This window comes from Nicotiana tabacum, chromosome 22, assembly GCF_000715075.1.
Source record: "Nicotiana tabacum cultivar K326 chromosome 22, ASM71507v2, whole genome shotgun sequence".
Classification (NCBI taxonomy): domain Eukaryota; kingdom Viridiplantae; phylum Streptophyta; class Magnoliopsida; order Solanales; family Solanaceae; genus Nicotiana; species Nicotiana tabacum.
The window spans coordinates 70,612,665-70,640,173 of NC_134101.1; the positions used below are offsets into that span (position 1 = coordinate 70,612,665).

The following is a 27,509-nucleotide window of genomic DNA, read 5'->3' on the forward strand; positions in this document are numbered from 1 at the left end:
GTCATGGTATTGAACTCTTCCCTATACAAAGATATAGTATTAAGTGAAAATGAAAAAGGGGTGAGCCTAGTATTCATGGAACTTTGAACCTTGCGACACTTGCTTCGAGAATTTCTTAATTAAATAGATAGATACAAAAGAAGTTGCTTTATTATCTATGGATCAATCAAATATGACAAAAATGAATAGCTAATTTAGAGAATCTGAGTTGAAATTAGAAAGTAAAATTGCGGGAAAAAAGAGCGGAAATAAAAATAGAATTGATGAGAAAGTAAAAATATTATTTAATTTAATGAGAATTTTTTTATATCTAATTAACTCACTCAATCCTATATCTACCAAATTTAAAAAAAAATGTTAAAATTTGAAATCCTTTATTAATAATTATATAAATATAAATTATATAGTATATCATATAAAATAGCTAAATTTCATATTAGTGGGGGCCCTAAATACTGTTGGTTTTCCACATTGGTAGTGTACGGGAGGCAATCCCTCAGCCATGCAACAATTATAGTGTGAGAAAGAAAGGCAAAGGGCAGAGATCAAGAAGCACAAAAAAATAAAGATCAACTAATTACAATTAACTCAAAGTTAAGTATCATGGACATGAATATTATTGAGCAATTCAATCTGAGACAAGCTAAATAGCTTCAATGGGGATACTTTCAAGACATAGTCGTCGGCCATTTTTCCTTCCTCGCTACGTTATCTTCTTTGCTTTCCTCTTCCTTGCTCTTCTCCTCTTCTTCGAGGTCCTCATCCTTCATCTTTATATACTTTTGTTTATGTTAAGTGTGGTGTCCGGGCCAGTTTCTTTTTTGAGACGTTCTATAAATATCAATGTTCTTTCTAACTTATGATGGCATGGCATTCTTATTATTGTCATTGTATTTTCTTTTCTTATGCTTAGGTTGACAACTTAATTTCTCAGACAAAAACCATTGTGGGTCACAACTTAGAGCCAACGCCGTGGCATGTATTTCCTACAAAATCCTTCGATGAAGAATCCACTGTTTCAAAGGCTTCCAAGATCATAGGATGCTCTTATCTTAGCTGCCCGGGTCGTGTCACCGTTCCTCAAAATAGCAACTCTGCATCCAAATCGAAAACCTCTGAATCGAAAACTTGCCCAGAATTTTTCAGGAGCATACGTTATGACCTTGAACCATGGACCAAGTCCAGGATTTCTATGAACCATGTAATGGAGGCACAGAAGTTTGCAGCTTTTAGAGTTGTTATTGTTGGTGGCAAATTATTTGTAGATTTTTACTATGCTTGTGTACAGAGTAGGGCTATGTTCACGATCTGGGGAATATTACAGTTACTTAGGAGATATCCTGGAAAGGTTCCAGATGTTGATTTGATGTTTGATTGCATGGACAAACCTATTATTAATCGAACTGAGCATTCTTCAATGCCTTTGCCGTTGTTTCGGTACTGTACCACACCGCAGCATTTTGATATACCGTTTCCAGATTGGTCTTTCTGGGGCTGGTAAGAATTTGAAGCTTCTTTTATTCTGATGCGAACTACATTTGGAGCATGTAGGATCATATCATTTCATTGCACATCTATTTTCACCCAAAATATGATAAGTCTATAATGCAGTGGCAGATTCATAATTTAGACACCACGAATTTTGAGCTGAAAATGAAAATTTTGAAATACATAATATCTAATTTTATCTACACTTATTTTTTGCGTGCACACATAAGATTGAACCAAAAGCAGTGAATTATGTCGAAACTGCAGAATCCATACTATGTCCGCCACAACCATAACTTAAGTTACTTAGTACATACAAAGTGCTCAGAGGAATTGTGTGGCTTTGCTTACTTTAGGTTAATGTTTTTCTAACATTATTAGAAATGGATTATTATAAAATGATTTGTCTTGGTTGAACTGCTGCTGATATAGCAGGTTGCGTCTTCAAGTTATTGGTATTTATCCATCATATTCACGAGCTAATTTAGAACCTTTATATTGGATTATTAATAAAAAAAAAGACTCATATGAAGGTTCCCAAAATAAAATATTGGCTAACACATGCTGAAATATTAGAGTTGTAGTGTGCACCCTTTATGTTATTAACTTAAACCTCTAACACATGCTGAATTATTAGTGAACTAATCTGGAAACAGTGGGAAATTGTGTTTCTTTCTCATGCCACAAATTATATTCCCTCGGTTTCAATTTATATGTTGGGTGATTATTTTTCAGGTCTGAAATAAACATAAGACCATGGGAAGAAGAATTTAAAAGCATCAAAAAGGGTTCAAAATCTCGAAGTTGGGTAAGGAAGATCCCGGTAGCATACTGGAAAGGAAATCCAGATGTTGTTTCTCCGATTCGCACAGAGTTGCTCAATTGCAATGACACTCAAATGTGGAGAGCACAAATTATGCGGCAGGTTCATGACTAGACATTTTAATGTGAACTTTCTTAATAGTTTCATTATAACTAATAGTACTTGTTTTCTATTTATGTTTCATTTTTTCTTTTGAATCCCTTTGTTTTCTTAACTACAAATTGTACATTATGATATGGATATAGGATTGGGCAGAAGAAGCAAAGGTTGGATTTGAGAAGTCCAAGCTATCAAAGCAATGTAATCATAGGTGAGCTTGCAACATTCTTGGGTTGTCATTTGCGAATTCGAGTTTTGGATCCTGACTACTCGGTATTTTAATTTGAGGCACCAAAGATTTCTTGCTTGATGTTGAGACTTTCTAGGATCAATCTTTATAATTTGCTTGTCATATTGTTCTATGAAATTCCATGTGGCAATAGTTCATTAATGCCTTTATTCTATCTCTACTTTGGTAGCTGGTCGACCTATTCCATTGCTCTTAATTCATCTCATGGAGCGTCGCACCCCTAGGGTATTGTTCAATAGTTGATTTTTAAAGTTCCCATGAAGTAGAGAAAATTGCATTCCTTATATTCAATTATTATATTGTTAATAATGCAGGTACAAGATTTATGCAGAAGGATATGCATGGTCAGTGAGCTTGAAGTATATTCTAGCATGTGGTTCTCTTCCCCTGATAATCAGCCCACAGTATCAGGATTTCTTTAGTCGTGGTCTGATTCCAAAGAAAAATTACTGGCCAATTCCTCCTTTTGATTTATGCCCATCAATAAAGGCTGCGGTTGATTGGGGTAATGCAAATCCATCGGAGGTATGTTTTTGCCCCAAGATTATGGTAGTGACGTTATGTGTTCTGAAATGTATATCTAAATCTATTTGTATTTGTATTTTGCACACTCATATATAGGATTTAACCCTAAAACACTGAGTTGTACCGAGCCCACGATTGGATACGTCTCTGATTATTATGCATAGAAATAAGTTAATAACAAATCAATTTCTTTAATAGGATGACTAGTGACCTACATTCAACAGTTCTTGGATAGCTGCTAAGTTCAGTTCTTTGTCGAGAGGAAGTCTTTTAGGTTTCTTGATATCTTCTTTAGTCTTTCTGCTTGCAATTTGTCGCAAGCTTTACACTAGTCCATGTTTGATTTAAGAATCTCTCTTAAATTGGTTGGGATTTTCGTTTGTCTCTTTTATTTACCAATGTCTTTATACTTTTTTCCGTTATTCTTTTTTGGCTGAATAGGCTGAAGCCATTGGAAAAGCAGGACAAGACTTTATGGAGAGTTTAAGTATTGATCGGATATATGATTATATGTATCACCTAATTTCAGAGTATGCAAAGCTACAGGATTTTGTTCCTGTTCAACCCCCCTCTGCTCTTGAGATATGTATTGATTCTGTGCTTTGTTTTGCTGATGACAAGCAAAAACAATTCCTCAAAAGATCCATTGCATACCCGTCACCTGTGAATCCTTGCTCACTTTCCAGATAGAAATTCTACAAACAGTGGGAAATTCAGGATTTAGAGTTAGAACTAAATGCAGATTATTTTTTCTCATACACATATACTCCAAGTTAGACGCAGTCGTTTCTGTCGAACCTGTTGTGTTTAATGTAGATTCGCCACTATCGACAAGAGTTGCATATATAGAAACGAATAGGAAATTGTACAAGACGAATCACAGACCGTAACCCGTTTGCCTTCCCACTTTTTACCAGAGATTTTCTATTTCAATTACACTAAACAATTGTAGAAGAAAGGAATTTTATGCCTTATTTTGTATGACCCTTTTGGGCATTTGAGCTCTTCATTCAAGAGAGAAGAAGCAGGTGTTATCAGAATGGTCTGAAGGGCTGTAGTACGTATTTTAAAGAGATCAGACTTTGTATTTGGCGATTAGGGAGAAATAGCAAGTTTTAAGCTTTTATTGATTACTAATTCAAGTGAGAAAAAGCAACTGTAACTGTGATTCATATTCTTTCTTAATGGAAATTTATTTCCACTTCACTCAGTGATGTTGCTTCTTCTTTTTCTTCTTCTTGTATGTTCATATTCAAAAATAATTGGCATAATTCCCCCTTTGATGCGAGTGATTTTGGGAGAACTTTCTTATAAAAATATGAATATGTTCTAAAGAACTTTTGAAGGAAGAACTTGCCTACGACCAGGAAACGCGTCAATTGATTAATTTGCCAATGATGTTAAGCAAAAAACTTAAGAAAATAAATATCACTCATAAACTTTTGTACTAATGCAAATCAAGGAAAAATAATACACGGCAGACTAAATTTAGTTCGAATTGTGACTAATATTTTTTAGAGCGGGTTCTTCCTCTCCTTCATACGAGGAAATCTTTTGGTAAACTTGCACTTAACTATTTTGCTAGTAAACTTTAGAACTTATGACATTCTCAAGATATTTTTGTGTCTTTCTATTATTATTCCCTTTTTCTGGGTTGGGTAGGAGAAGGGTGGAGGGGTTTCATTGTTACGTGGAATATTGTAGTGTGGTGATTGTGGGATAAGGAAAATGGAGAGAAACTAAGGCATGAAATCAGCCATCAAGGCTTACCGATATTTGCCTAATTTTGAGTAAGAAAAATGACGTGGCCAACAGCCCAAGAAGTTATTTTAGTGGCAATTGCAGTTGGTTGGGTCACAAGGAACTCTTTTTGTCATCTAGCAATTGGGATGTATGAATGAGAAAGAAACAGAGATTCCTTCAAAAAGTAGAGGAAAAGGCTTGTGGTAGTTTGCGTCATGACAAAAATTTATGGATTGGCGTTGCCAAGCATCTTCTATCCTTTTAAAAAGAGCTACTATTACATGGTCTATATTATTTTTGTTGTTGAAAATTTTTATACACATCTGAAAAAGGATTTTTAGTAATTTTAATTATTAGTAAAGTATTTGTTTAACATATTCTAGTAATCATTTATTTTAGTTTGTGACTCGCAAATGCGGATTCAGGATTTCAAGAGAATGAGTGCATTATTGTGAAGAGGTAAATCTAGTTCTACATTTGACAGGTTTAACTTTAAACTTTTACCATAAACCCATTATACTTCTAAAAATAAAGATTCAAAATTTATTATTTTTGAATTCCCACGTATATATCTATACTCCGTATTAAAAATAAGACCGTTCGGAATGTGATTTAAATCACCAATTTTACTTGTAGATGTGCACCCAATAATTATTGCACTACATGAGTCTTTAAAATTAAGTGCATGCACATATATTTAAGTATTTTGAAGATACATAATATAGTTATACATGATTTATGGAGAGGAGCATAAGTTCACGTGAGCACATATCCCTTAACCTAAATATGCCCCTAGTTATTAGGTGTTCATTATTTGCATGGACCCAATAAATTTGGATGTGCACGACATAAGGCTTACTAAGAGGGCGCTTTACCTACTAAGAATTTTTCGTAGTAATAGTGCGGCTGGCCACCTTTTAACTTTTAAATTGAGAAACAGCCATTGTCATTGAGTTTTAATTTTCACAAGTGAAATTTCAGATACTTCGTGACAGTGACTATTTTCCATTATATGGACTAAAAAATGGTTGTCGGGGAATTTTATCTAGTTTTTTTTTTCTTTCTCATAATTCAAATCCAATACTTCTGATTAAAGATGAAATGACCATGTTTGTAACAAATTTGTGCAGAAAGATAAAACTACAATCACAAACAACTATAAAAGAAAAAAGGATTTTATGGATAAACATTGCGAGTTATAACTCTGTTTATCCCTTGATTCTTCCCTCCGATTTGTTATCCGTAATTCGAGGGCCTTAGCGGCGTATTTCTCAAACGTAGGATGATATGCATCTCCTTGATGTATTTGATGATCAAGAAGCATATAGCAACACTCCATTTGGATCTTAAATGTTGCTAGAACTTTGAGCAAGACATATTCGACATGTTTTGATCTTTTAATGAATATTCCAAGAGTTTTATGGAATTTCGAAGATTGTGTATTTGATCTCTTTGTGCATATTCCGAGAATTTATGGAATTGCTGAGATGATCTCCATTTTTTAGAGATCCTTTTCTAATGGAATATGAGTGACCTAGGGTTAAGGTAGAGTAGCCACCAAGTTAGGGTTTTGATAGAGTAGCCTTCAAGCAACCCTAATAGACTCTAATTTCAAGAGTCATCTTTTAGTGTCTTGCATTTAGGATTTAGCCCAAATTTGGTATGGGCTTGATCCGCTAAAATTTTAATGTCTACAAATGCCCCTACTTCAAGGTTTGTCGGGGTGTACATGTGCCAAAACTCGAAGACGAGACTTGAAGTACTCGACCATCACAACAGATGATTTTGACACTTGTAGTTTTTAATTTGCGGGAGAAAGAGATGAAGGGCAGAACTGGTTCCACTGGGCGTGCCAATTTGGTGTAACAAATTTGTGCAGAAAGATAAATGGAGATCCCGACAACAGAACCAAATGTGCAGAAAGATAAAATCGCAATCACAAATAACTATAAAGAAAAAATGATTTTATTGATAAACATTACGGGTTACAACTCTATTTATCTCTTGATTCTTCCCTCTGATCTATTATCCATAATTCGAGGGATTTAGCAGCGTATTTCTCAAACATAGGATGATATGCATCTCTTGATGTATTTGATGATCAAGAAGCATGTAACAACACTCCATTTGGATCTTGAATGCTGCTAGAACTTTGAGCAAGACATATTCGACATGTTTTGATCTTTTAATAAATATTCCAAGAGTTTTATGGAATTTCGGAGATTGTGTATTTGATCTCTTTGTGCATATTTCGAGAGTTTATGGAATTGCTGAGATGATCTCCATTTTCGAGAGATCCTTTTCTAAGGGAATATGTAACCCTTTTTATATGAGTAGCTTAGGGTTAGGGTAGAGTAGCCACCAAGTTAGGGTTTTGGTAGAGTAGCCTCCAAGCAACACTAGTAGACTCCTAGAATTTCAAGAGCCGTCTTTTAGTGTTTTAAATTTAGGATTTAGCCCAAATTTTGTATAGGCTTGATCCGCTAAAATTTTGATTTCTACAAATGCCCCATATTTCAAGGTTTGTAGGGGTGTAAGTTTGCCAAAACTCAAAGACGAGACTTGAAATACTCGACCATCACAATAAATAATCTTGAAACTTGTAGTTTTCGATTTGCAGGAGGAAGAGATAAAAGACAGAACTGGTCCCTCTGGGCGTGCCAAATTGCTTGCAACTAATTTGTGCAGAAAGATAAAAGGAGATCCCAGCAATGGAACTAATTTGTGCAACAAATTTGTGCAGAAAGATAAAACTGCAATCACAAATAAATATAAAAAAAAATAATTTTATTGATAAACATTGCGGGTTACAACTCTGTTTATCCCTTGATTCTTTTCTCCAATTTGTTATCCGTAATTCGAGGGCCTTAGCGGAGTATTTCTCAAACGTAGGATGATATACATCTCCTTGATGTATTGGATGATCAAGAATCATGTAGCACCACTCCATTTGGATCTTGAATGTTGCTAGAACTTTGAGCAAGACATATTTGACATGTCTTTAATATCTTAATGAATATTCCAAGAGTTCTATGAAATTTCGGAGATTGTGTATTTGATCTCTTTGTGCATATTCCGAGAGTTTATGAAATTGCTGAAATGATCTCCATTTTCGAGAGATATTTTTCTAAGGGAATATGTAACCCTTTTTATAGGAGTGGCCTAGGGTTATAGTAGAGTAGCCACCAAGTTAGAGTTTTGGTAGAGTACCAAGCAACCCTAATAGACTCCTAAAATTTCAAGAGTCGTCTTTTAGTGTCTTGAATTTAGGATTTAGTCCAGATTTTGTATAAGCTTGATCCGCTAAAATTTTTATGTCTACAAATGCCCCCTACTTCAAGGTTTGTCGGGGTGTAGGTTTGCCAAAACTCGAAGACGAGACTTGAAGTACTCGACCATCACAACATATGATTTTGAAACTTGTAGTTTTCGATTTGTGGGAGGAAGATATGAAGGGCAGAACTGGTCCTATTGGGTGTGCCAATTTGTTTGCAACAAATTTGTGCAGAAAGATAAAACTACAATCACAAACAACTATAAAGAAAAAATAATTTTATTGATAAACATTGAGGGTTATAACTCTGTTTATCCCTGGATTCTTTCCTCCGATTTGTTATCCGTAATTCGAGGGCCTTAGCAGCGTATTTCTCAAATGTAGGATGATATGCATCTCATTGATATATTTGATGATCAAGAAGCATGTAGCAACACTCCATTTGGATCTTGAATGTTGCTAGAACTTTGAGCAAGATATATTTGACATGTTTTGATCTCTTAATGAATATTCCAAGAGTTTTATGGAATTTTAGAGATTGTGTATTTGATGTTTTGTGCATATTCCGAGAGTTTATGAAATTTCTGAGATGATCTCCATTTTTGAGAGATTCTTTTCTAAGAAAATATGTAACCCTTTTTATAGGAGTGGCCTAGGGTTAGGGTAGAGTATCCACCAAGTTAGGGTTTTAGTAGAGTAGCCTCCAAGTAACCTTAATAGACTCCTAAAATTTCAAGAGTCGTCTTTTAGTGTCTTGAATTTAGGATTTAGCCCAAATTATGTATGGGCTTGATCCGCTAAAATTTCGATGTCTACAGACCATATTCATCTCAACAATCTGTAGTTGTAATTAATCTATATTATTTGTTTTCATCTAAATCCTTAATTTACACATATAAATTTGCAATAATTGTCAAATGAAATATGAAAATATAAAAATAAATGTATGAGTTATTTAGTCAAATGTGTCCTTCGGAAGTTGGTTAAACTTGTTAGTCCTCTACTAGTCAAAACAGGCATGATTTAACCTCAGTGAATAATACCATTGCCAAGGCAGTGGTGGCTCATCATGCAATCAGTAATCACTTCGCAAAACAGGACAACTTTATAATTTCTGTGAAATAGAACCCCTCCTTAAAGGGAATCCCTTAAACTAACATTGATGGATCATGTTTAGGAAATCCTAGGGTTTGGGGAATAGACGGAGTCATCAAAAATAGTCAAGGAGATTGGATCATTAGTTACATGAAACTAGGAAGGAATACTCTATGCAACTTGTATACGGGTAAAACCGGGGGTAACATATACCTCGATTTCCCGGTCGGTTAAACGAAGCGAAGACATGAATGTATGGGATCAGAATCGAAGCCGGGGACTTCTCGTACCAGGGGCTGAATGGAGTGTTTGCCACCGGTCCTGGTAAGACAACAATCCCCGAACCCAAAGCGAGCTCCTAAACCTCGGAAAGCACTATGAACGGTTGCACTCGACTAATAGAAAATCATGATATCCACATCCAACCGAATATCATGGTGCGAATATCGCCCGACATCGATAGCATATCAGTAATTCATGATCAATGAGGATTTGTTTTACCCTTTTTAGAGTTGTATTAGGGATGAAATTCTCCTACTATATAAAGGGGAAGTTTTTTAATTCAATACTCATTGTAACAAGCATATCAAGGCAATATAAAATTATTTCTCTGCTTTCTATCTATTGAAAGGTTCTTATTTTAATCATAGTTCTTCATACGTATTTGGCTTCGAATCGAGAGTTCAGTTGAGGGCAAAACTATTGTTAAGCTAAAATCCGAGCCCGGAGTCAAAGTCACAACTGGTTTGGTTATCTATCTCATCTTTAATTCGTTTATCTAACATTCTTGATTACTTGTGTTGAATCAATCCACTTATCCTTAAAGCCACGTATTAATTCAATTATTATCCAATTTAAGGGTAAATAGTTTGGCACCCACCGTGGAGCTAAGGATAATAGTGGTGGTTTGATACAAATCTCCATAGCACACTCTATTTTACACTTGTTCTTTAAGGTCACAATTTCATGTCTGTTTGAAAATATCAAATCCTCAGTTTGCTCACTTAAACGCCGAGTCTGAATCTGGCCATCATAGCGAAAACAACAATCTGGTACTTAGCAATGAGGTGTCCCTTGCTGATCCCAATAGAGTTCCAATTACACATCCAATCGATGCTAACTCGCATGTGGCCAATTACACGAACCTGCCTATCGACCCCGAGAACAACGTTTTTGGAGGAGCCCGACCAACGGCTCAAGGAGTGCCTGAAGGCGAAGGCAACAGAGTCGGCTTACAAGTGATTTTCAAAATGTTGCAGCCTCAATAGGCGGCGATAGCATAGCTGCAAAATCAAAGCCGCACCCCCAGCAGAGTTGAGCCCGAACCATCCCGGGAAATCACCCAAAGAAATGAGCAGATAGCCGAAAGGCCGGCTGGAACTGAGCTCGGTGTCAGTCCCGAAGTGATAAAAATGCTTGAAGCATTAACGAAACGGGTGGAGTCAGGTGAAAAGAAAATTGAGGCTAACGATAAGAAGGTGGAGACATATACTTATCGGGTCGATCCAATTCCAAGAGCACCCCTGATATTAAAAGGCTCGAACTCCAAAATATTTGTCCAAAAACCTTTACTCCAAGAGTGACACCAACGCCAATCCCGAAAAGGTTTCATATGCCCGATATTCCAAAATAGAATGGAACCATAGATCTGAATGAGCATATGACCTCCTACACATACGCCATCAAAGGTAACGACTTGGAAGGAGACGAGATCGAGTCAGTGTTATTAAAGAAGTTTGGGGAAACTTAGTCAAATGAAGCAATGATATGGTACCACAACTTACCCCCAAATTCCATTGATTCATTCCCTATGCTCGCGGATCCCTTTGTAAAGGCTCATGTCGGTGCCATCAAGGTCAAGACCAGAAAATCAGATCTTTTCAAGGTTAAGCAAAAGGACAACGAGATGATCAGGGAGTTCGTGTTAAGATTTCAAATGGAATAGATGGATTTACCTCCTGCTACGGACGATAGAGCCATTCAGGCATTCACCCAGGGACTTAACCCCCGAAGCTCTTTGGCTTTGCAGCAGCTTAAGAAAACTTGGTAGAGTACCCGACGGTAACTTGGGCCGACGTCCACAACAGGTACCAGTCAAAATTCATAGTCGAGGACGACCAACTCAAAGCCCCTTCTGGGTCCGTTTATCCCATCATAACTGACGACATGCCTAAGAGAGTCGTCGATCATGAATCAAGGCCGGTCTGATATCGGTACCAACCATACAATGCAGATCGAAGGGGAACGAGTCTTGGCGTAACTCTACAGGGAATAAAAAGAGAGGCGATCGAGGGCCCAATAGCTGAGGTCTGATGGGCAAAATGGTTTTGACATGCCTCACGGGGGAAGGGAAGCATCAAGATTATCAGAGTATAACTTCAATGTCAATGCAGCCAGCATCGTATCAGCCATCGGGCGCATCAAGGAAACCAAGTGGCCTCGACCATTACAGTCTGACCCTACCCATAGGGATCCTAACCTGATGTGTAAATATCATGGCACTCATGGCCACATGACCGAGGACTGCCGACAGTTGAGAGAAGGGGTCGCCCGGCTATTCAATAACGAGCATCTCTGAGAATTTATGAGTGATCGAGCCAAAAACCATTTCAGAAACAGGGACTCCAACAAACACACCGAACAAAAAGAACCTCAGCACGCCATCAACATGATCATTGGAGGGGTTGATGTCCCCCAGAGACCAATGATATAGTGCACTAAAGTATCCATTACTAGGGAAAAGCGCACCCAAGATTACATTCCGGAGGGAACTAATTCGTTCAGCGACGAGGATGTTGAAGGCATCGTATAACCTCATAATTATGCACTTTTTATATCCGTACTTATCAACAAATCTCGGGTTAAACGTGTGTTGATTGATCCAGAAAGCTCGACCAACATTATCAGATCGAGGGTCGTCGAGCTGATGTTATAAGATCAAATAGTACCGGCGGTCCGGGTGTTGAATGGATTTAATATGGCATGCGAAACTACTAAGGGAGAAATAACCTTGCCAGTGAATACTGCCAGGACAATTCAAGATACAAAATTCTACGTGATCGAAGGGGACATAAGGTATAACGCCTTATTTAGAAGGCCATGGGTTCACAATATGAGGGAAGTACCCTTAACACTGCACCAGGCACTAAAGTAATCTACGCCGGGAGGAATTAAGATGATCTATGGAGAGTAACCGGCCACAAAAGAAATGTTCGTGGTCGACGAGGTGATCCCAGTGCCCGTGATCTCGACATCAAAGAACACAGAGCCGACCAGGAAGGAAGACCGAGGAGTACGCATGGAGGATGATTACGGAGTTCCTAAGTCATTCATTGCTCCCGATGATTCCAATGCTACTAAATTGACGGTCGAGGAGCTGGAGCAAGTCATATTGATCTAACACCTGCCCGACCGGAAGGTATACCTGGGCACGAGGTTAACTCCCGAGCTTAGGCAAAAACTCATTGAATTTCTTATAGCTAACATAGATTGTTTCCCTTGGTCCCATCTTGACATGACAGGGATCCTGCCCGAGGTAACCACTCATAAGCTGAGTTTGGACCCGAAGTTCTATCTGGTTAAGCAGAAAATGAGACCGCAGTTCGAAGTCAAGCACGCTTTTATCAAGGACGAGGTATCTAAACTCCTTAAAATAGGATCCATTCGGGAAGTTATGTACCCGGACTGGTTAGCCAATGTAGTGGTAATACCTAAAAAAGGAAATAATCTATGAATGTGTGTAGATTATAAAGATCTAAACAAGGCATGCCCTAAGGATTCTATTCCTTTGCCTAACATCAATCGGATGATCGACACGATGGATGGGTACGAGATACTCAGTTTTCTCGATGCCTAATCCGGGTACAACCAAATTCAGATGGACCCGGGTGATCAAGAAAAAACTTCCTTTATAGCTAAGTTCGGCACCTATTGTTATAATGTAATGCCATTCGGATTAAAGAACGACAGTGCCACCTATTAACGCCTAGTAAACTATATGTTCGAAGAACATATAGGAAAATAAATGGAAGTTTATATTGACGACATGATAGTCAAGTCCATGCGAGTAGAGGACCATCTGAAACATTTGCAGAAAACCTTCAACATATTAAAGAAATATAATATGATGCTGAACCTAAAAAAGTGCGCATTCAGGGTCGGATCCGGAAAATTCCTTGGGGTCATGGTATCCAATCGAGGGATCGAGATCAATCCCGACAAAATCAAAGCCATAGAAGACATCACCGTGGTGGACAACGTCGAGGCCGTTCAGAGGCTGACCGAGCGTATAGCTGCCTTGGGCCGATTCATATCGAGGTCCTCGGACAAAAGCCATCGATTCTTCTCACTATTAAAGAAGAAGAATAACTTTTCCTAGAATCCAGAATGCCAACAAGCTTTGGAAGAACTCAAACAGTACTCTCGAGTCCCCCCTACTCCATACTTTGAAGGAGGATAAACAGTTGTACCTTTACTTGGTGGTTTCAGAGGTGGCGGTAAGTGGAGTCTTAGTCCGGGAAGAGGAAGGCACGCAATTCCCCATTTACTATGTTAGTAGGACTCTTGGCGAGGCAGAAACAAGGTATCCTCATCTGGAAAAATTGGCGTTCGCTTTGCTAAGCGCCTCCAGAAAGTTGAAACCGTACTTTCAATGTCACCCCATATGTGTCGTAACCTCTTACCCACTGAGGAACATCATGTACAAGCCCAAGCTATCGGGTCTGTTGGCCAAATAGGCCGTCAAAATTAGTGGGTACGGTATCGAATATCGACCTTGAACTGCCATAAAATCTCAAATTTTGGCCGACTTCGTGGCCGACTTTACACCGACCTTAGTGCCCGAATTCGAAAGAGAATTATTGTTAGCCTCGGGGACTTCCTCGGGAATTTGGACCCTTTTTACGGACGATGCCTCAAACGCAAATGGGTCCAGGCTCGGTATCGTGCTGAATCCCCCTACGAGAAATGTAGTTAGACAGTCTATTAGAACTGTGAAATTGACTAACAATGAGGCCGAGTATGAGGCCATGATTGTAGGTCTTGAATTGGCTAAAAGCCTTGGGGCCGAGGTGGTCGAAGCTAAGTGTGATTCCATTCTTGTGGTAAATCAAGTCAATGGGGCGTTTGAAGTAAAAAAGGAATGAATGTGAAGGTATTTAGACAAGTTACAGTTAATGCTACATCAATTCAAGGAATGGACCCTGCAACACGTGCCCCGAGATTAAATAGCGAGGCTGATGCTCTGGCTAACTTGGGGTCATTGATTGATGATGATGAATTCAGTTCAGGAACAGTCGTACAACTTATGAAGTCTGTGGTAGAAGAAGGTTATGCCGAAGTAAACTCAATGAGTTTAACATGGGATTGGAGGAACAAGTACATAGACTACTTGAAAACTGGGAAACTGCCCTCGGATTGTAAAGAATCGAGAGCCCTACGTACCAAGGCTGCCAGATTTAGCTTGGTCGAAGGGACATTGTTCAGAAGAACATTCGACGACCCGTTAGCTAGATGCTTGGGGCTGGGAGATACCAAGTACGCCTTGAGAGAAGTTCACAAAGGCACTTGCAGGGACCATTCGGGGGAAGAATCTTTGGTTCGGAAATTAATCAGGGCTGGCTATTATTGGACCGAAATGGAGAAGAATGTGAAAGACTTTGTATGAAAATGCGACGGCTGCCAGAGATACGCACCGATGATCCATCAGTCGGGGGAGCTACTACACTCGGTCCTGTCCCCATGACCATTTATGAAATAGGGGATGGACATCGTCGGTCCCCTGCCATGGACACGCGGTAAAGCTTAATTTGTACTATTCATGACTGACTATTTTTCCAAATGGTCGAGGCCCAAGCATTCAAAAAGGTCTGGGATAAATGGGAAGCAATTCATCGGCAGCAAGGTAAACAAATGTTTTAAAAATCACAAAATTAAAAAGATACTTGTCACGACCCAAAATCTAACCATGGTCGTGATGGCGCCTATTGTGTTACAAGGCAAACCTATTTCCCAAAGTATTACTATTAAATTGATTATAAGAATTTAATAAAATATTTCCAACATTTGAATTTTTCATAAACTAAATCAAATCTAAATATAATTATAGAAAATACGAAAACGAGCCCCAAGCATCGGGGTGTCACTAAGTCATGAGCGTCTAAAACTATAAACTAAGATATATAAACTGTCTAACTGTCCAAAAGAAGAAATGACAAAAGGAGTAACAAGGTCCTGCAGACGCTAGCAGCTACCTTGCAGTCTCCAAAGATAGTCGGCCTGAACTCAACGATCACCGCCTTCTAACTCACCTGGATCTGCACATAAAGTGCAGGGTGTAGTATGAGTACAACCGACTCAGTAGAAACTTAAATAACTAAGGAACTGAGCAGTAGTGACGAGCTAAGCAGAATAATCCAATTATTATTTCCACAATTAAGTACAAACAGGAGTAGACAGGTAATTTCATAAATCAGTAAGACTACAAGAAAAATTAACAGGTAAATGCAGCAACAACAAAAGTAAATGCAACCTCACAGTAATGTCATTCCATCACTCAGCACTCGCACTCATCACTCAACGCTCAACACTCTGCGCTCATTGGGGGTGTGTACAGACTTCGGAGGGGCTCCAAAGCCCAAGCGCTAAGCACGGACAACTCAGGTGCCATCATATCAATACCTGGATCCGCACGGTCAACTCACATGCTACGCGGATAACTCACGCTCTATGGTATTAATATCCTCACAACCAGGTCCTCGGCCTCACTCAATCATGTACCTCACTAGCCTCACCATCATCAACAAATAAGGGAACACAGCCCACATCAAGTATCATAGTATATTAGCAAATAATAGAGACTGAGGTAAACATGTACAGTAATTTCTATGACTGAGTACAAATAATGTGAGCATGAATAAAGCCTAAGCATGATCTCTAACATGAAGGCACACAAGTTCAACAACAAGTAACTACGTAAACACAGATGATGGCCATGAGGCCTCACGGGACGGACAAAGTCGCAATCCCTCGAGGTATACACCCACACACCCGTCACCTAGCGTGGGTATCACCTCTAAACAGTCACACGATATCAAATTCTCCAGGTTTATACCCTCAAAGCCAGATTTAAAACTGTTACTTACCTTAATAGCGTAAAATCCTACTCCAGGATGCCCTCGTCTCTAGACTCGGTCTCCAAAAGCTCCAAATTTAACCATAATCAGATTAATACCATCAACATAGGCTAACGAATCGAATTCCACAATAAAAACTACAAAATATGCCAAAAATCTGAAACCGGCCAAAATTTGGCCCCCGGGCCCACGTCTCGAAATCAGTCAAAATGGTAGAATAATAAACCTCATCCTCTCCCGAGTCTAACCATATAAAATTAATTAAAATTGGACTCTATTTGGTCCCTCAAATCCTTACTTAAACTCTCCAAAACTCAAACCCTAACTCCCTCAATTTCACTTTGAAATCATCAATCAAATCCCAAAAACGAAGATGGATTCATGAAATATAACCAAAATTGAGTAGAGAACAATTACCCCAATCCATATGGTGAAAATCGCCCCCAAATCGCCCAAATCCAAGCTCCCCAACTCAAAATATGACCGAATGAACAAACTCTCATTTTATATATTTTTCTGCCAGTTATTCTACCTCGTTTCTCATGCCAAACGATCCCAAAACTCGCCTTTTATGCCTCCAATAGATTCCTTGTGAAATTCTAATCAAGTTGGACTTTTGAATCACTCAATTTGACCTTATAATGAATGAGATATGTTGGTTTCAATATTTGCAAATAGTGCAGATTTTTAAATACGCCGTCAGTGGCAATTTCGTAATTAATTTAAAAATCTAGCAACCCAATTCTTAGTAAAATGACCACAAAATCCTCATACGATGTCCAAATTCGATGATTCTTTTTTTTCTACGGGTCCTTAATTGCGATACGGATCTAATGCTTCAATCAAAAAAAGAAATCAAAGCTCATTTATTCAATATGATATCATTTATGCTTGAAGAAACGACGTCGAAACATAAGAAAAACGAGCGCAACACAACCCAAACCTATCCGAAACTCACTGAGGCTCTCGAGACCTCAACCAATAATTCCAACAAGTCATATATCACTACTCGAACTTAGTTGAACCTTCGGAACACCCAAAACAACACCGAAACACCAAATCAACCTCGGATTCAAGCCTAAGAACTTCTAAACTTTCAACTTTCGCCAATTCAAGCCTAATTCTACCACGGACCTCCAAATTACATTTCGTACACACTCCTAAGTCTAAAATCACCCAATGAAGCCAATCGAATCATAAAAATCTAAATCCGAATTTGTTTACTCATAAGTCAACTTCCAGTTGACTTTTCTAACTTAGCTTTCTAACTAAGAGACTAAGTGTTCATTTCACTCCAAAACTACTCCGAACCCAAACCTACCAACTCGACACAATGCAACACAACTGAACAACACATAAATAAGCATAGATGGGGGAAATAGGGCTATAACTCTCAGAACGAACGACCAGGTCATTACAATACTTTCAACACCTTACCACCCTAGTGGGAACGAACAGGCAAAGTCAACAAACAAGGCCATACTTCAAAACCTAAAAAAGAGGTTGACCGATACCAAAGGGAAATGGAAATAAATCTTGCCTGAAGTCCTATGGGCATCTCGTACAACCTCGAAGTCCAGTACCGGGGCCACTCCATTTTTGTTGGTCTACGGGGCCGAAGCCTTGATACCAGTCGAGGTGGGAGAGCCAAGCCTTAAATTCCAATATGCAACCGAAGAGTCAAGTGGAAAGGCCATGGTCACGAGCCTAGAATTATTGAATGAAAGGAGTGATGCAGCTTTAGTCATGTTGACCGCCCAAAAACAACAGATAGAAAGATACTACAACCTAAGAGCCAACCTCCGGCACTTCACGATCGGGGACCTGATGTTGAGGAAAGTAAAATTACACACCCGTAACTCGAACGAGGGAAATCTGGGATCGAACTGTGAAGGATCGTATCGAGTCATCAGAATAACCAGTAAAGGCTCATACAAACTCGAGGCGAGAAACAGTGTGCAACTACCGAACAATTAGAACGTGACACACTTAAAACGGTACTAATGCTAAGGTACGATCCCAACTACTCTGTAATTATGTTATAAATCGAACTAACACTTGCAGGCAACACTCAAGAATGGATGTGGCTATTAGGTCTGAAAGCACGTGTTGCACTCTTTTTTCCTTGAACTGATTTTGTCCCAAAATGGGTTTTTCTACAAGGTTTTTAACTAGGCAACAGTAAAACGTGCTAACTTAGATTCGAAGGCCGGTCTCATATCGGAGTCTACGGGCGTTCATTTCACATCCATAGTATCCGAGCCCTCTCAAGCTCGACCTCAGATACTGGGAGCCATTACCCTCGGATTAAGGTTTTCAGCAAGGAAAAAAGTAAAACCTCGTATGCTAGAAGCCAAGGCTCGGTGGTTAGGATTCATTTGTAAGGGACAAACAGTTGTGTGAACCGTGCCCACATAGTCCATTTTAGCCATGACACAAAATTTTACGAATTTTCGACCATGTACTTTACACACAAAAATGAAAGAAAGTTCTGCCTTGCTATTACACATTTTCTTGCCTCTTAAATTTCGGATCCTAAGATCCCACAGGCTACCCCTATTCGGGGACTATCGATCCCAAGGGCTAACCTCACTCGGGGACTGTCGTCCAAAAAATGTTCGGACAATTCGGGCTACTAAATCCCGGAGGCACCAAACCTGCTCTGGCACTGTTTCTACTACCTTTTCTTGCACTGACTCATTTTCCTTCGAGACCTCTTTTTCTTTGCTTGATTTAGCTGGCGCATGTTGTACCGTCACCTCTGTCAACCCTGTTGAATCATCTATCTCAATGGGTACTGGCACAAGTGTATCAGTAGGTCGGCTTTCGCGAGACATCTCTTGCTCCAGATTCTCTACCATTTCGTAGACTCACTGCCATAAGCTGTTTTAGGCCCTATTCTTTTGGATTGACTTGTGTGTCTGCAGGTAACGTCCCTTGGGGATGATTGTTTAGAGCCATAGAAATCTGTCCTAATTGAATCTCAATACCCTTTATCACTGATTCATGTGAGTCTACTCTCTGATGCATTTTTCCCGTGGACCCAATCAGTTGTTGCAGCATTCTATTGTTGTTGTCCATCATTCCCTTAAGTTCAGTAAAACCATCATCTTGTCTCATAATCTGTTGTTGTTGAGGTTGTTGATAAGTCAGCTGCTGATTTTGCTAGTTGTAACCCTGTTGCCTTTGGTAAGGCACAACTTGACCCAGTGGTCGCATAGTTCTAGGGTTGTTGTTGTTATTGTACTGCTGCTGCGCTGGTCTATATTGTTGATTCTATTGACCCCATTTCTGACCACCTTTCCTCTATCCCCCATAGTTGGCTACATAATGTATATCTTCCTGATAGTGCTGGTTGTCACCTTCTGCACTCCATGAGCAAACATATGGTTGGTTAATGCATGGTGTACATAAGCCCCCATTAGTTGCGTCAACTATGTGAACCTGCTGCTTCTGACCTGATTCATCAATCTTCTTGGTGAGGATACTCATTTGTGTCATTAGAGTGGCCATACTCTCAGCTATGGAGTTGTTTGGGTCCAAAGCCACTGAGTGAACTACCGGAGTGATCATAGAGGCTCTTGTCATCCATCCTGAGTTTTGGGCCATCTTATCAAGTAGGATCTTGCATTCTCCGAATGGTTTACTCAAAAATCCTCCACCTGCTGAAGCATCAACATTGGCCTTTAAGCCGTCAGCCAGTCCCATATAGAATCTCTGTCCCAACATCTGATCTGGAATTCCATGATGTGGACACATAACCAGCATACCCTTGAACCTATCCCACATTTCTTGTAGTGATTTTGTTGGTCTCTGCCTGTAGCTCAATATATCATCAATCTGTTTGGCAGGTTTTTTGGGTGGGTAGAATTTGTTCAAAAATTGCTTGACTAATTCCTCCCAAGTAGTGATGGAGTTTATGGGAAGTGAATTAAGCCAAGTCTGAGCTTCTCCTGTCACCGAGAATAGGAATAATAACGACTTTATTGCATTTGGTGTCACGTTAGGTTGCCTTTGCGTGACACATATCGACAGGAAATTCTTCAGATGATGCTGAGGATCTTCAATGTGTGAACCTGAGAATAGTCCCTTGTTCTGCAACAAATGTAGTATGTTGTTTGTGATTTGAAATGATTCCGCTTGTATTTGAGGGACTACAATTGCGGTTGCGAGATTGTTGACGGTGGGTTGTGCCCAATCATATAATGCTGCTTCTGGTACAAGAGGCACCACACCCTAATTGTTTGGTTCATTCGCATTGTTTCTGTTGTTAATTGGATTTTCTATTCTGTCATCCATGTCTAGTTCGATTTGTTCTGTCAAGTTTTGTTGCTGTTTGCTTTTCTTGTTTGCACGACTTAGTGCCTTGAAAACTTTCTTAGGATCTGATAACGCTTCGAGCAGTACACCAGTTCTTGAGGAGTTCCTAGGCATGCACCTGTAGCACCCAAGGCTACAGACGTTAGAATTTCAATGTATTTGATTTAGAATGAAGAAAATTGACTACACTAAGAATTTTAGCACTTCTTTTAGCTGCAATTAATAACACCGTTAATTCCCCGGCAACAACGCCAAAATTTGATCATGCCCAACTATGCCTTATAAAAAGGACTATGCGGTCGTCGCAAATATATTGCGGCTAATAAGTCCGGGGTCGAATCCCATAGGGAATTAACCTATCAACCACAACTGCTAGACTCGCACAAATTTATGTAATCAATCTTCAGAAATATTTAAATAACACTTTGGATGTTTATTAACTAAATATTACGTAACAAAAATGCAATAATAAATGACTAACTATAAATGGTTTGTAAACAAGAATTGGAATGATCTAAGGTTTTGATTTCCCCTATTGTCGGAATCTTGTACGCTACGTTTTCTATAGATTCGCCTAATTCTTCTCTATCGATCATGAGTACTATGACTGTCGTAACTCTCTCCCGAGTAATTACCATAATTTACTAGACATATTCTGTCGAATTACTCTAGCTGGCATTAAGTACGGCTCACTCAGATCGCACCAAGGTTTTGTTATCTCTAATCCCACCTTTAAACCCTTCGTATTGATCTCTCATATACGATAGAAGTGATGTTGTTCAATAACTACCTAAATTGCACTCTCTCCCGAGTAATAAATACTAAATAGGCACAGCTAATTGAGGGCCCTTCAATCAACCACATAAATAATATAGTTGAACAAATAGAGAAAATACTACGGCAAATTTATATTAACGTAACAAGAAAATCATCCTTCAATAGGTTCCATCAAAACCTTATACTAGGAATTTAGCTACTCATACTCATAGTAACAATATCCAAAATAATTTTAATAATTAAATTACAAAGTAAAGATGAAAGGATGTAAAAATCGATGATTCTAACTCCCAAAGAGTGATTCCACAAGCTATTCTTGCCTCCGGTTGCAAAAGTCCTCAAAAGTGGCGTTTTTAGGTTTATTTATATGTGTAGGAAAAGACCTAAACATATAGGAAAAGTCCTAGTCAAACCCAGAGACGAAATAAGTCTTCAAAACTCGGATTGTGCACGCCCAGACCTGGCCTCGCGAGGCCTAACATCTGGTGGACCTCGCCCCAGGCCTGGCGTTGCCAGGTATAAGGCCTGGTTAATCTCGCCTTCTGCCCCGCCTCGCCAGGTCTCTCACCAGCTACAAGCCTGGCGTCGCCAGGTATAAGGCCTGGTGTAGGCCTGTCTTCACCAGATTCTCCTTTTCAATTGCTCCCGAGCACACTTTCAACTTTTAAGTATCCCTTTTGCTCTACTTTCATCTCCAATTCGCCTACACATAAAATGGACTTAATTACGAGCAAATAAAGTATAATTTATCATTAAATCATATAAAATGTAAGGTGAATAGTGTGCTAAACCATGAATTATAGCCGCACATCAATTCCCCACACTTAAACATTGCTCATCCTCGAGCAATCAAACTACACTTATAGACACAACCTATTAGGCAATTCCCTCAACTCATTATACCAAGAATCTTTAAAATAGTTTAAGCACAAAGGTGTAACATCCTCACCTCAAGATTTGACTCACAAATACCATGCCTTATTCACAATTCACTTACTTACTCTAACATAGAGGTCAACGACATTACCTTTCCCTTATGAAGCCTTTCCTTTATAAATCAAAGAGCTTAGTTCCACACACAATGAATTTTTTAGAACATAGGAACTCAAGATAGACAAAATTCACTCGCTCTCAGAAATAACATTCATATACCACAAATGATGCACCATAGTCTTGCCCGTAGTGTAATACTCTTCTAATCGAGTTCATTCAGTCTAATATCAAGTAGGACATTCATTGGTTGTAATGTAGGCTTCGGGTCGGGTAGGATACATTTGGATATGAGCGACTACACCTCCCTTAAGCACTTTAATACATATACTTTAATGCACAACCCATACTTATGTCAAACCAAATATTCCACCTTCACTTCAATTTATATTACCCCATATTTATTTAAGCACGAGTATATCACTAGCCACCATCATCAAGACTTATTTTTCATACAATAAACTATTATCATTTTTTTCTCACTATTTGTTTTTGCTTCAAGTGGCTTTTATTGATAACTTTTTTTTCTCAAAACAATGCACCTTTCTCCTTATTTCAATTGTTCCACTCAAAAGCCAACCCACCACCCCACACTTTAACTTTTTCATAATTCATCACAATAAGTGCTCATGAAAGGTGACAAGGTTCAATTATATGATCTATTAAAACAAAGGGGTATGGCTTGTAACGTGGTTACCAAAGAAACAGGATTAGCGGCTCAACGGGGTTAACTACGATACATAACATTTAGGTGGGTAAACTTTATATATTTGGCTTAACAAAGTTGCCTATATCACTTCCTAGACTGAACAATACTACTATTTTGCTTCGCACACACATGGAGAAAGTTCTAGACATCAAATGCAATGTATAGAATATATACCAAACCTCACACAGACATGACACATAACTCACTCAGGATTGGTTTTATCGCGACACTCTAGTCAAAGCAATTAAGCAAAATTAGGAATCTACGATTTAAGGTACTTATGCTAGAGTCAAAAACCGAGCCTAGGCGTCACAACCATAGTACTAACTATTCTCAAGGCATAACAAAGCTAAGAGATATTGCTATAATTAAATGCATAGCTCCGTAGTTCCTACTCCTAAAAATTAAAACTAACTACACCCGGTTCAACTAAAAAAATAAACCCTCGAAAAGAACCGTGCCCAAAAGAAAAACCAAGGGGGACTTACTACACTACCTACAAGAAAATCTTTTTGGTATTTTTCCTTCGACTTACTTCCCTCAAGAAAACTGTCTAGGAGATCCATCGTGGGAATAGTCCAGTTGTTCTATATATATATATATATATATATATATATATATTCTAACTACAACAAATAACAAATCAAATCACTAAAACCAAATCACTAAAACAAATAACTAAAACAATTATCTAACGAAAAAGACACTTACTAAAACAACAAAAACAAGCAACTACAAGTAATTTCTACAAGTCCCCACCCCACACTTAGATCATGCATTGTCCTCAGTGCATGAACAAATTTACAAAACAAGAAAAATGAGTAGAGTGCAAGGAAACTCCCTGATCAAACTGCGTCCTCATCCTCTGAGGCTCTCCACTCTTCATCCTGTGCTTCTTCCTCATCATCGTCATCGTCCTCATCATCAGACTGTTCCAGCTCGGCCTCAGACTACTCAGGTGTGTTGATATCCTCATCATCGAGAAGTCTGTAGCCATCACCTATCCCAACCAGCTGCTGGGCATGAGCATTGAGCGGGTACCACTGCTCCAATAAGGTCCTCTCCTTAGATGTAGCCGGCCGACCCCCTATCCTCAGCTACAAATCCATCATCCCATAGAGATGGGCCATAAAACTATCATCACGAGCATTGCGCTCGTCACCTGTCAAAGATGTCATGGCATTCTCTTCTTTCAGCCGGAGACTAGTGATGTCTGTTTGTCGTAGGGGCTGATCAATGGTGTGGTCAAACTCTGGCTCCTCCGCAACCTCCTCGTGTCTTAAGAACTGAGTTAAAAAATTGGCAAATGGCATTCGATCGACCTTCTTACTCGTTCTGACTAAAGATATCTGGTAGCGGATCAGATGACCCACATTCACCCTTTGACCTGTCATGAGGAATTAGAGCGCACAGGTCCTTTCACGACTAATGAGCGTATCATGATTGCACGGTAGGAGCCATGCATTTATCAGTGTAAGCCACACTTGAGCCTCCACCCTCATCTTCTTCTTGGGGAACCTCTTGTGCCGATTTGTCTTCTTATCCCTGACCTATGCTGCCGTAGAATCGACACCACAAAGCGTGTGTCATAGCTCTCTATATGTAGGCCGACAAATGAAGTGGTTCAATGGCTCCACAGGAACATCCGGAGCACCTAAAAAGTTATATATGGCCGTGGATGAAAACTCTATCAATCGTCCACGAATCGGCACCAGCTGTTCAGTATCTAGTGGATAAAACCCTGCATAGAATTCCCGGACTAGATTGAGATTAATATCCCCTGTGTTCTTGAATACATAGTTCAACCCCAAATCCTGGATGCCCCTCCAAATTGCCTGATACTTTGCTTTCAAGCTGCGTTCATGGATAGCTGCTTCCGGTTGTACATGTTTAGGCCTACAGCGCCTGTACCAATCCTTAGTATGCGGGGGTATGCTGTTGATGCCAAACTCCCGTTGGCCTTGGGGTTGTGGATGTATGGCTGCTACAGCTGCCACATCTTGTGCTCCACTCAGACTGGAGGTAGCTTCTCCCCATTTTCTCTTCTTTGGAGGAGGCGCGGAGGTCGCCTTTGCTTTAGCCGGAGCAGTGGAAGTAGTCTTTCCTTTTATTGTGTCTTTTCTTGGAGGCATCTTCGTTCCTACACAAGTAATCATTAATCAGTTAAAATTGTATTACACATTACACACATAGTCTTGCCCAACTTTCCGAGGTTACTCAGACTTCACCTCGTATTTTCTTAACGTTAGAATCAAACAACAACACATGGGCTACCCGTGAGCCACCCCACACTTAAGATTTTAATGTGGTGTATGACTACACAACACTAGTCTATTAATCCCGGAGACTCGGGATCCAATGGGGACAAGGAATGCCATTGAGGCATTATAGCAAACACTTAGCATGCAACTAGTGCCATGGGAGTGCTTATAGGGATGAAGGATTGCCTCACCCTCCCAAATCGGCTTGGGAGTTTCGTACTACCACATGTTCATACAATCACAGCACCATTCCTATGGGGTTCTTGGGGTTAGGACACAGAAACACAATACTACAATGAAGAACAACCACCAAATTTCGCGTGTAATTGCATACCTTTACCCAACTCAAAATTGCAAGGGAAAGAGAGAAGAATCATACCTTAGAAGCTTTTGAGGGGAAGGAGTTGCCTGAAAATTGCTGGTGAGACAAGGGGAGATTTGTGCAGTATTGTGCAGTGGTGAGAGCAAACCTGGTGAAGGGTGAAGGGTGTTTGAGATTTTTTTCTTTTGTTGTGTGTTTGGTCTAAGTTAGGTTAGGGTTTTTGTATTTTGTTCAGTACTTTGGGCGTGTAAGTGAGGAGGTTCGAATAAAATAAGGGAGAAAAATTAAAAGTGGCCGAAAATAAAAACTTACCTGGAGTCTCCTGGTGCATAACCTCGCGTAATACCTCGCCTCGCCAGCTCAAACACGAGCCTGGAGGCTTGCTGCACGAGCCTGACACGCGAAGTACCTGGCCTCACCTCTGGCGACGCGAGCCTTAGAGCCTGGTTCACCTGGCTTCACCTCTAGTGGCGCGAGCTCAAACGCCAGCTCTACCTGGCCTTACCCCTCGCAATGCAAGCTACGTTTCCTAGTTTCCAATATGTGACGCTTAAAGCTCTGCTCGTCTCACCCAAAATCACCTGCAAACTTGTAAGTACCTAAAAATGAAAAGAAAAATTCTAACTACACTAAAAATAAACTACAAATTGGGTTGCCTCCCAACGAGCGCCTCAGTTAATGTCGTGGCACGACGAATACAACATTAGAACATTACAATGGGTTGCCTCCCATGAGGCACCTGATTTAACGTCGCGGCACGATGCGGATAATTGCACTTAAGGCTCGCTTAACCTTGTTGGCTCGAGAAAATGAGTCATCGACACTACTTTCGCATCTTTCATGCCCAAATAATGTTTTAACCTGTGCCCATTGACTCTAAACGTGCGAGAGGCATTTGCTGCAGCAATCTCTACGGTTCCGGTCGTGTGAATCTCTACCATACTAAATGGTCCTAACTATCTTGACTTTAATTTACCCGAAAATAACCTCAATCTTGAATTGTATTGCAATACCATATATCCGGGTTTAAAACTCTGCTCAAGAATATTTTTATCATGCATCATTTTTATTCTCTCCTTGTATAATCTTGTGCTCTCAAAAGCATGGTAGCAAAACTCATCAAGCTCGTGCAACTCTGTGACTCTACTTGTACCTGCAACTTCTATATCAAGATTAAGCTGCCTCAATGCCACAAAGCTCTATGCTCCAACTCCACTGGTAAGTGACACGCCTTCCCAAACACTAATTTATATGGCGACATGCCAATCGGAGTTTTAAAAGTGGTACGATAGGCCCAGAGTGCATCATCTAGCTTTCTCGCCCAATCCGTTCTTGTAGCATTCACAGTCTTTGTTAAAAACGCTTTTTAACTCTCTGTTCGAAACTTCCACTTGCCCACTCATTTGTGGATGGTATGGGGTGGCGAACTTGTGGCGTACATCATACTTTTCTAACAACTTTGCGAAGTCTCGATTACAGAAGTGAGTGCCTCCGTCACTGATTATTACCCTTGGAGTGCCAAATCGGGTGAATATATTCTTTCTCAAGAAACCAATTACCCCATTTGCATCATTTGTAGGGAGCACTGCAGCCTCTACCCATTTGGACACGTAGTCCACAGCTACGAGTATGTACTTGTTGCCATATGAGTTGATGAAAGGCCCCATGAAATAGATTCCCCATACATCAAATACTTCTAC

General features: G+C 39.6%; 2 protein-coding genes across 2 annotated transcripts; both read left to right on the forward strand.

The window, feature by feature from the left end:
• The first annotated feature begins 583 nt into the window (after positions 1–583).
• Positions 584–4,322, forward strand: LOC107832276 (uncharacterized). Its single transcript, XM_016660092.2, has 6 exons — positions 584–755; positions 914–1,497; positions 2,224–2,413; positions 2,557–2,621; positions 2,975–3,185; positions 3,627–4,322. Exons 1-6 carry the CDS (start codon positions 657–659, stop codon positions 3,873–3,875), a joined length of 1,398 nt encoding a protein of 465 aa, XP_016515578.1. The 5' UTR covers positions 584–656; the 3' UTR covers positions 3,876–4,322.
• A 10,115-nt stretch (positions 4,323–14,437) lies between these two features.
• Positions 14,438–14,962, forward strand: LOC142175922 (uncharacterized). Its single transcript, XM_075242931.1, has one exon. The coding sequence runs from the start codon at positions 14,438–14,440 to the stop codon at positions 14,960–14,962; it is 525 nt and encodes a 174-aa protein (XP_075099032.1).
• The last annotated feature ends 12,547 nt before the right edge of the window (positions 14,963–27,509 follow it).

Excerpts from the sequence above, each read along its gene's own strand:
- LOC107832276 (XM_016660092.2), top strand. The coding sequence starts at position 657 with ATGGGGATACTTTCAAGACATAGTCGTCGGCCATTTTTCCTTCCTCGC. Across the intron at positions 1,498-2,223 it reads GATTGGTCTTTCTGGGGCTG|GTCTGAAATAAACATAAGAC; the intron begins GTAAGAATTTGA and ends ATTATTTTTCAG. Across the intron at positions 2,414-2,556 it reads GAGCACAAATTATGCGGCAG|GATTGGGCAGAAGAAGCAAA; the intron begins GTTCATGACTAG and ends ATATGGATATAG.
- LOC142175922 (XM_075242931.1), top strand. The coding sequence starts at position 14,438 with ATGAATGTGAAGGTATTTAGACAAGTTACAGTTAATGCTACATCAATT.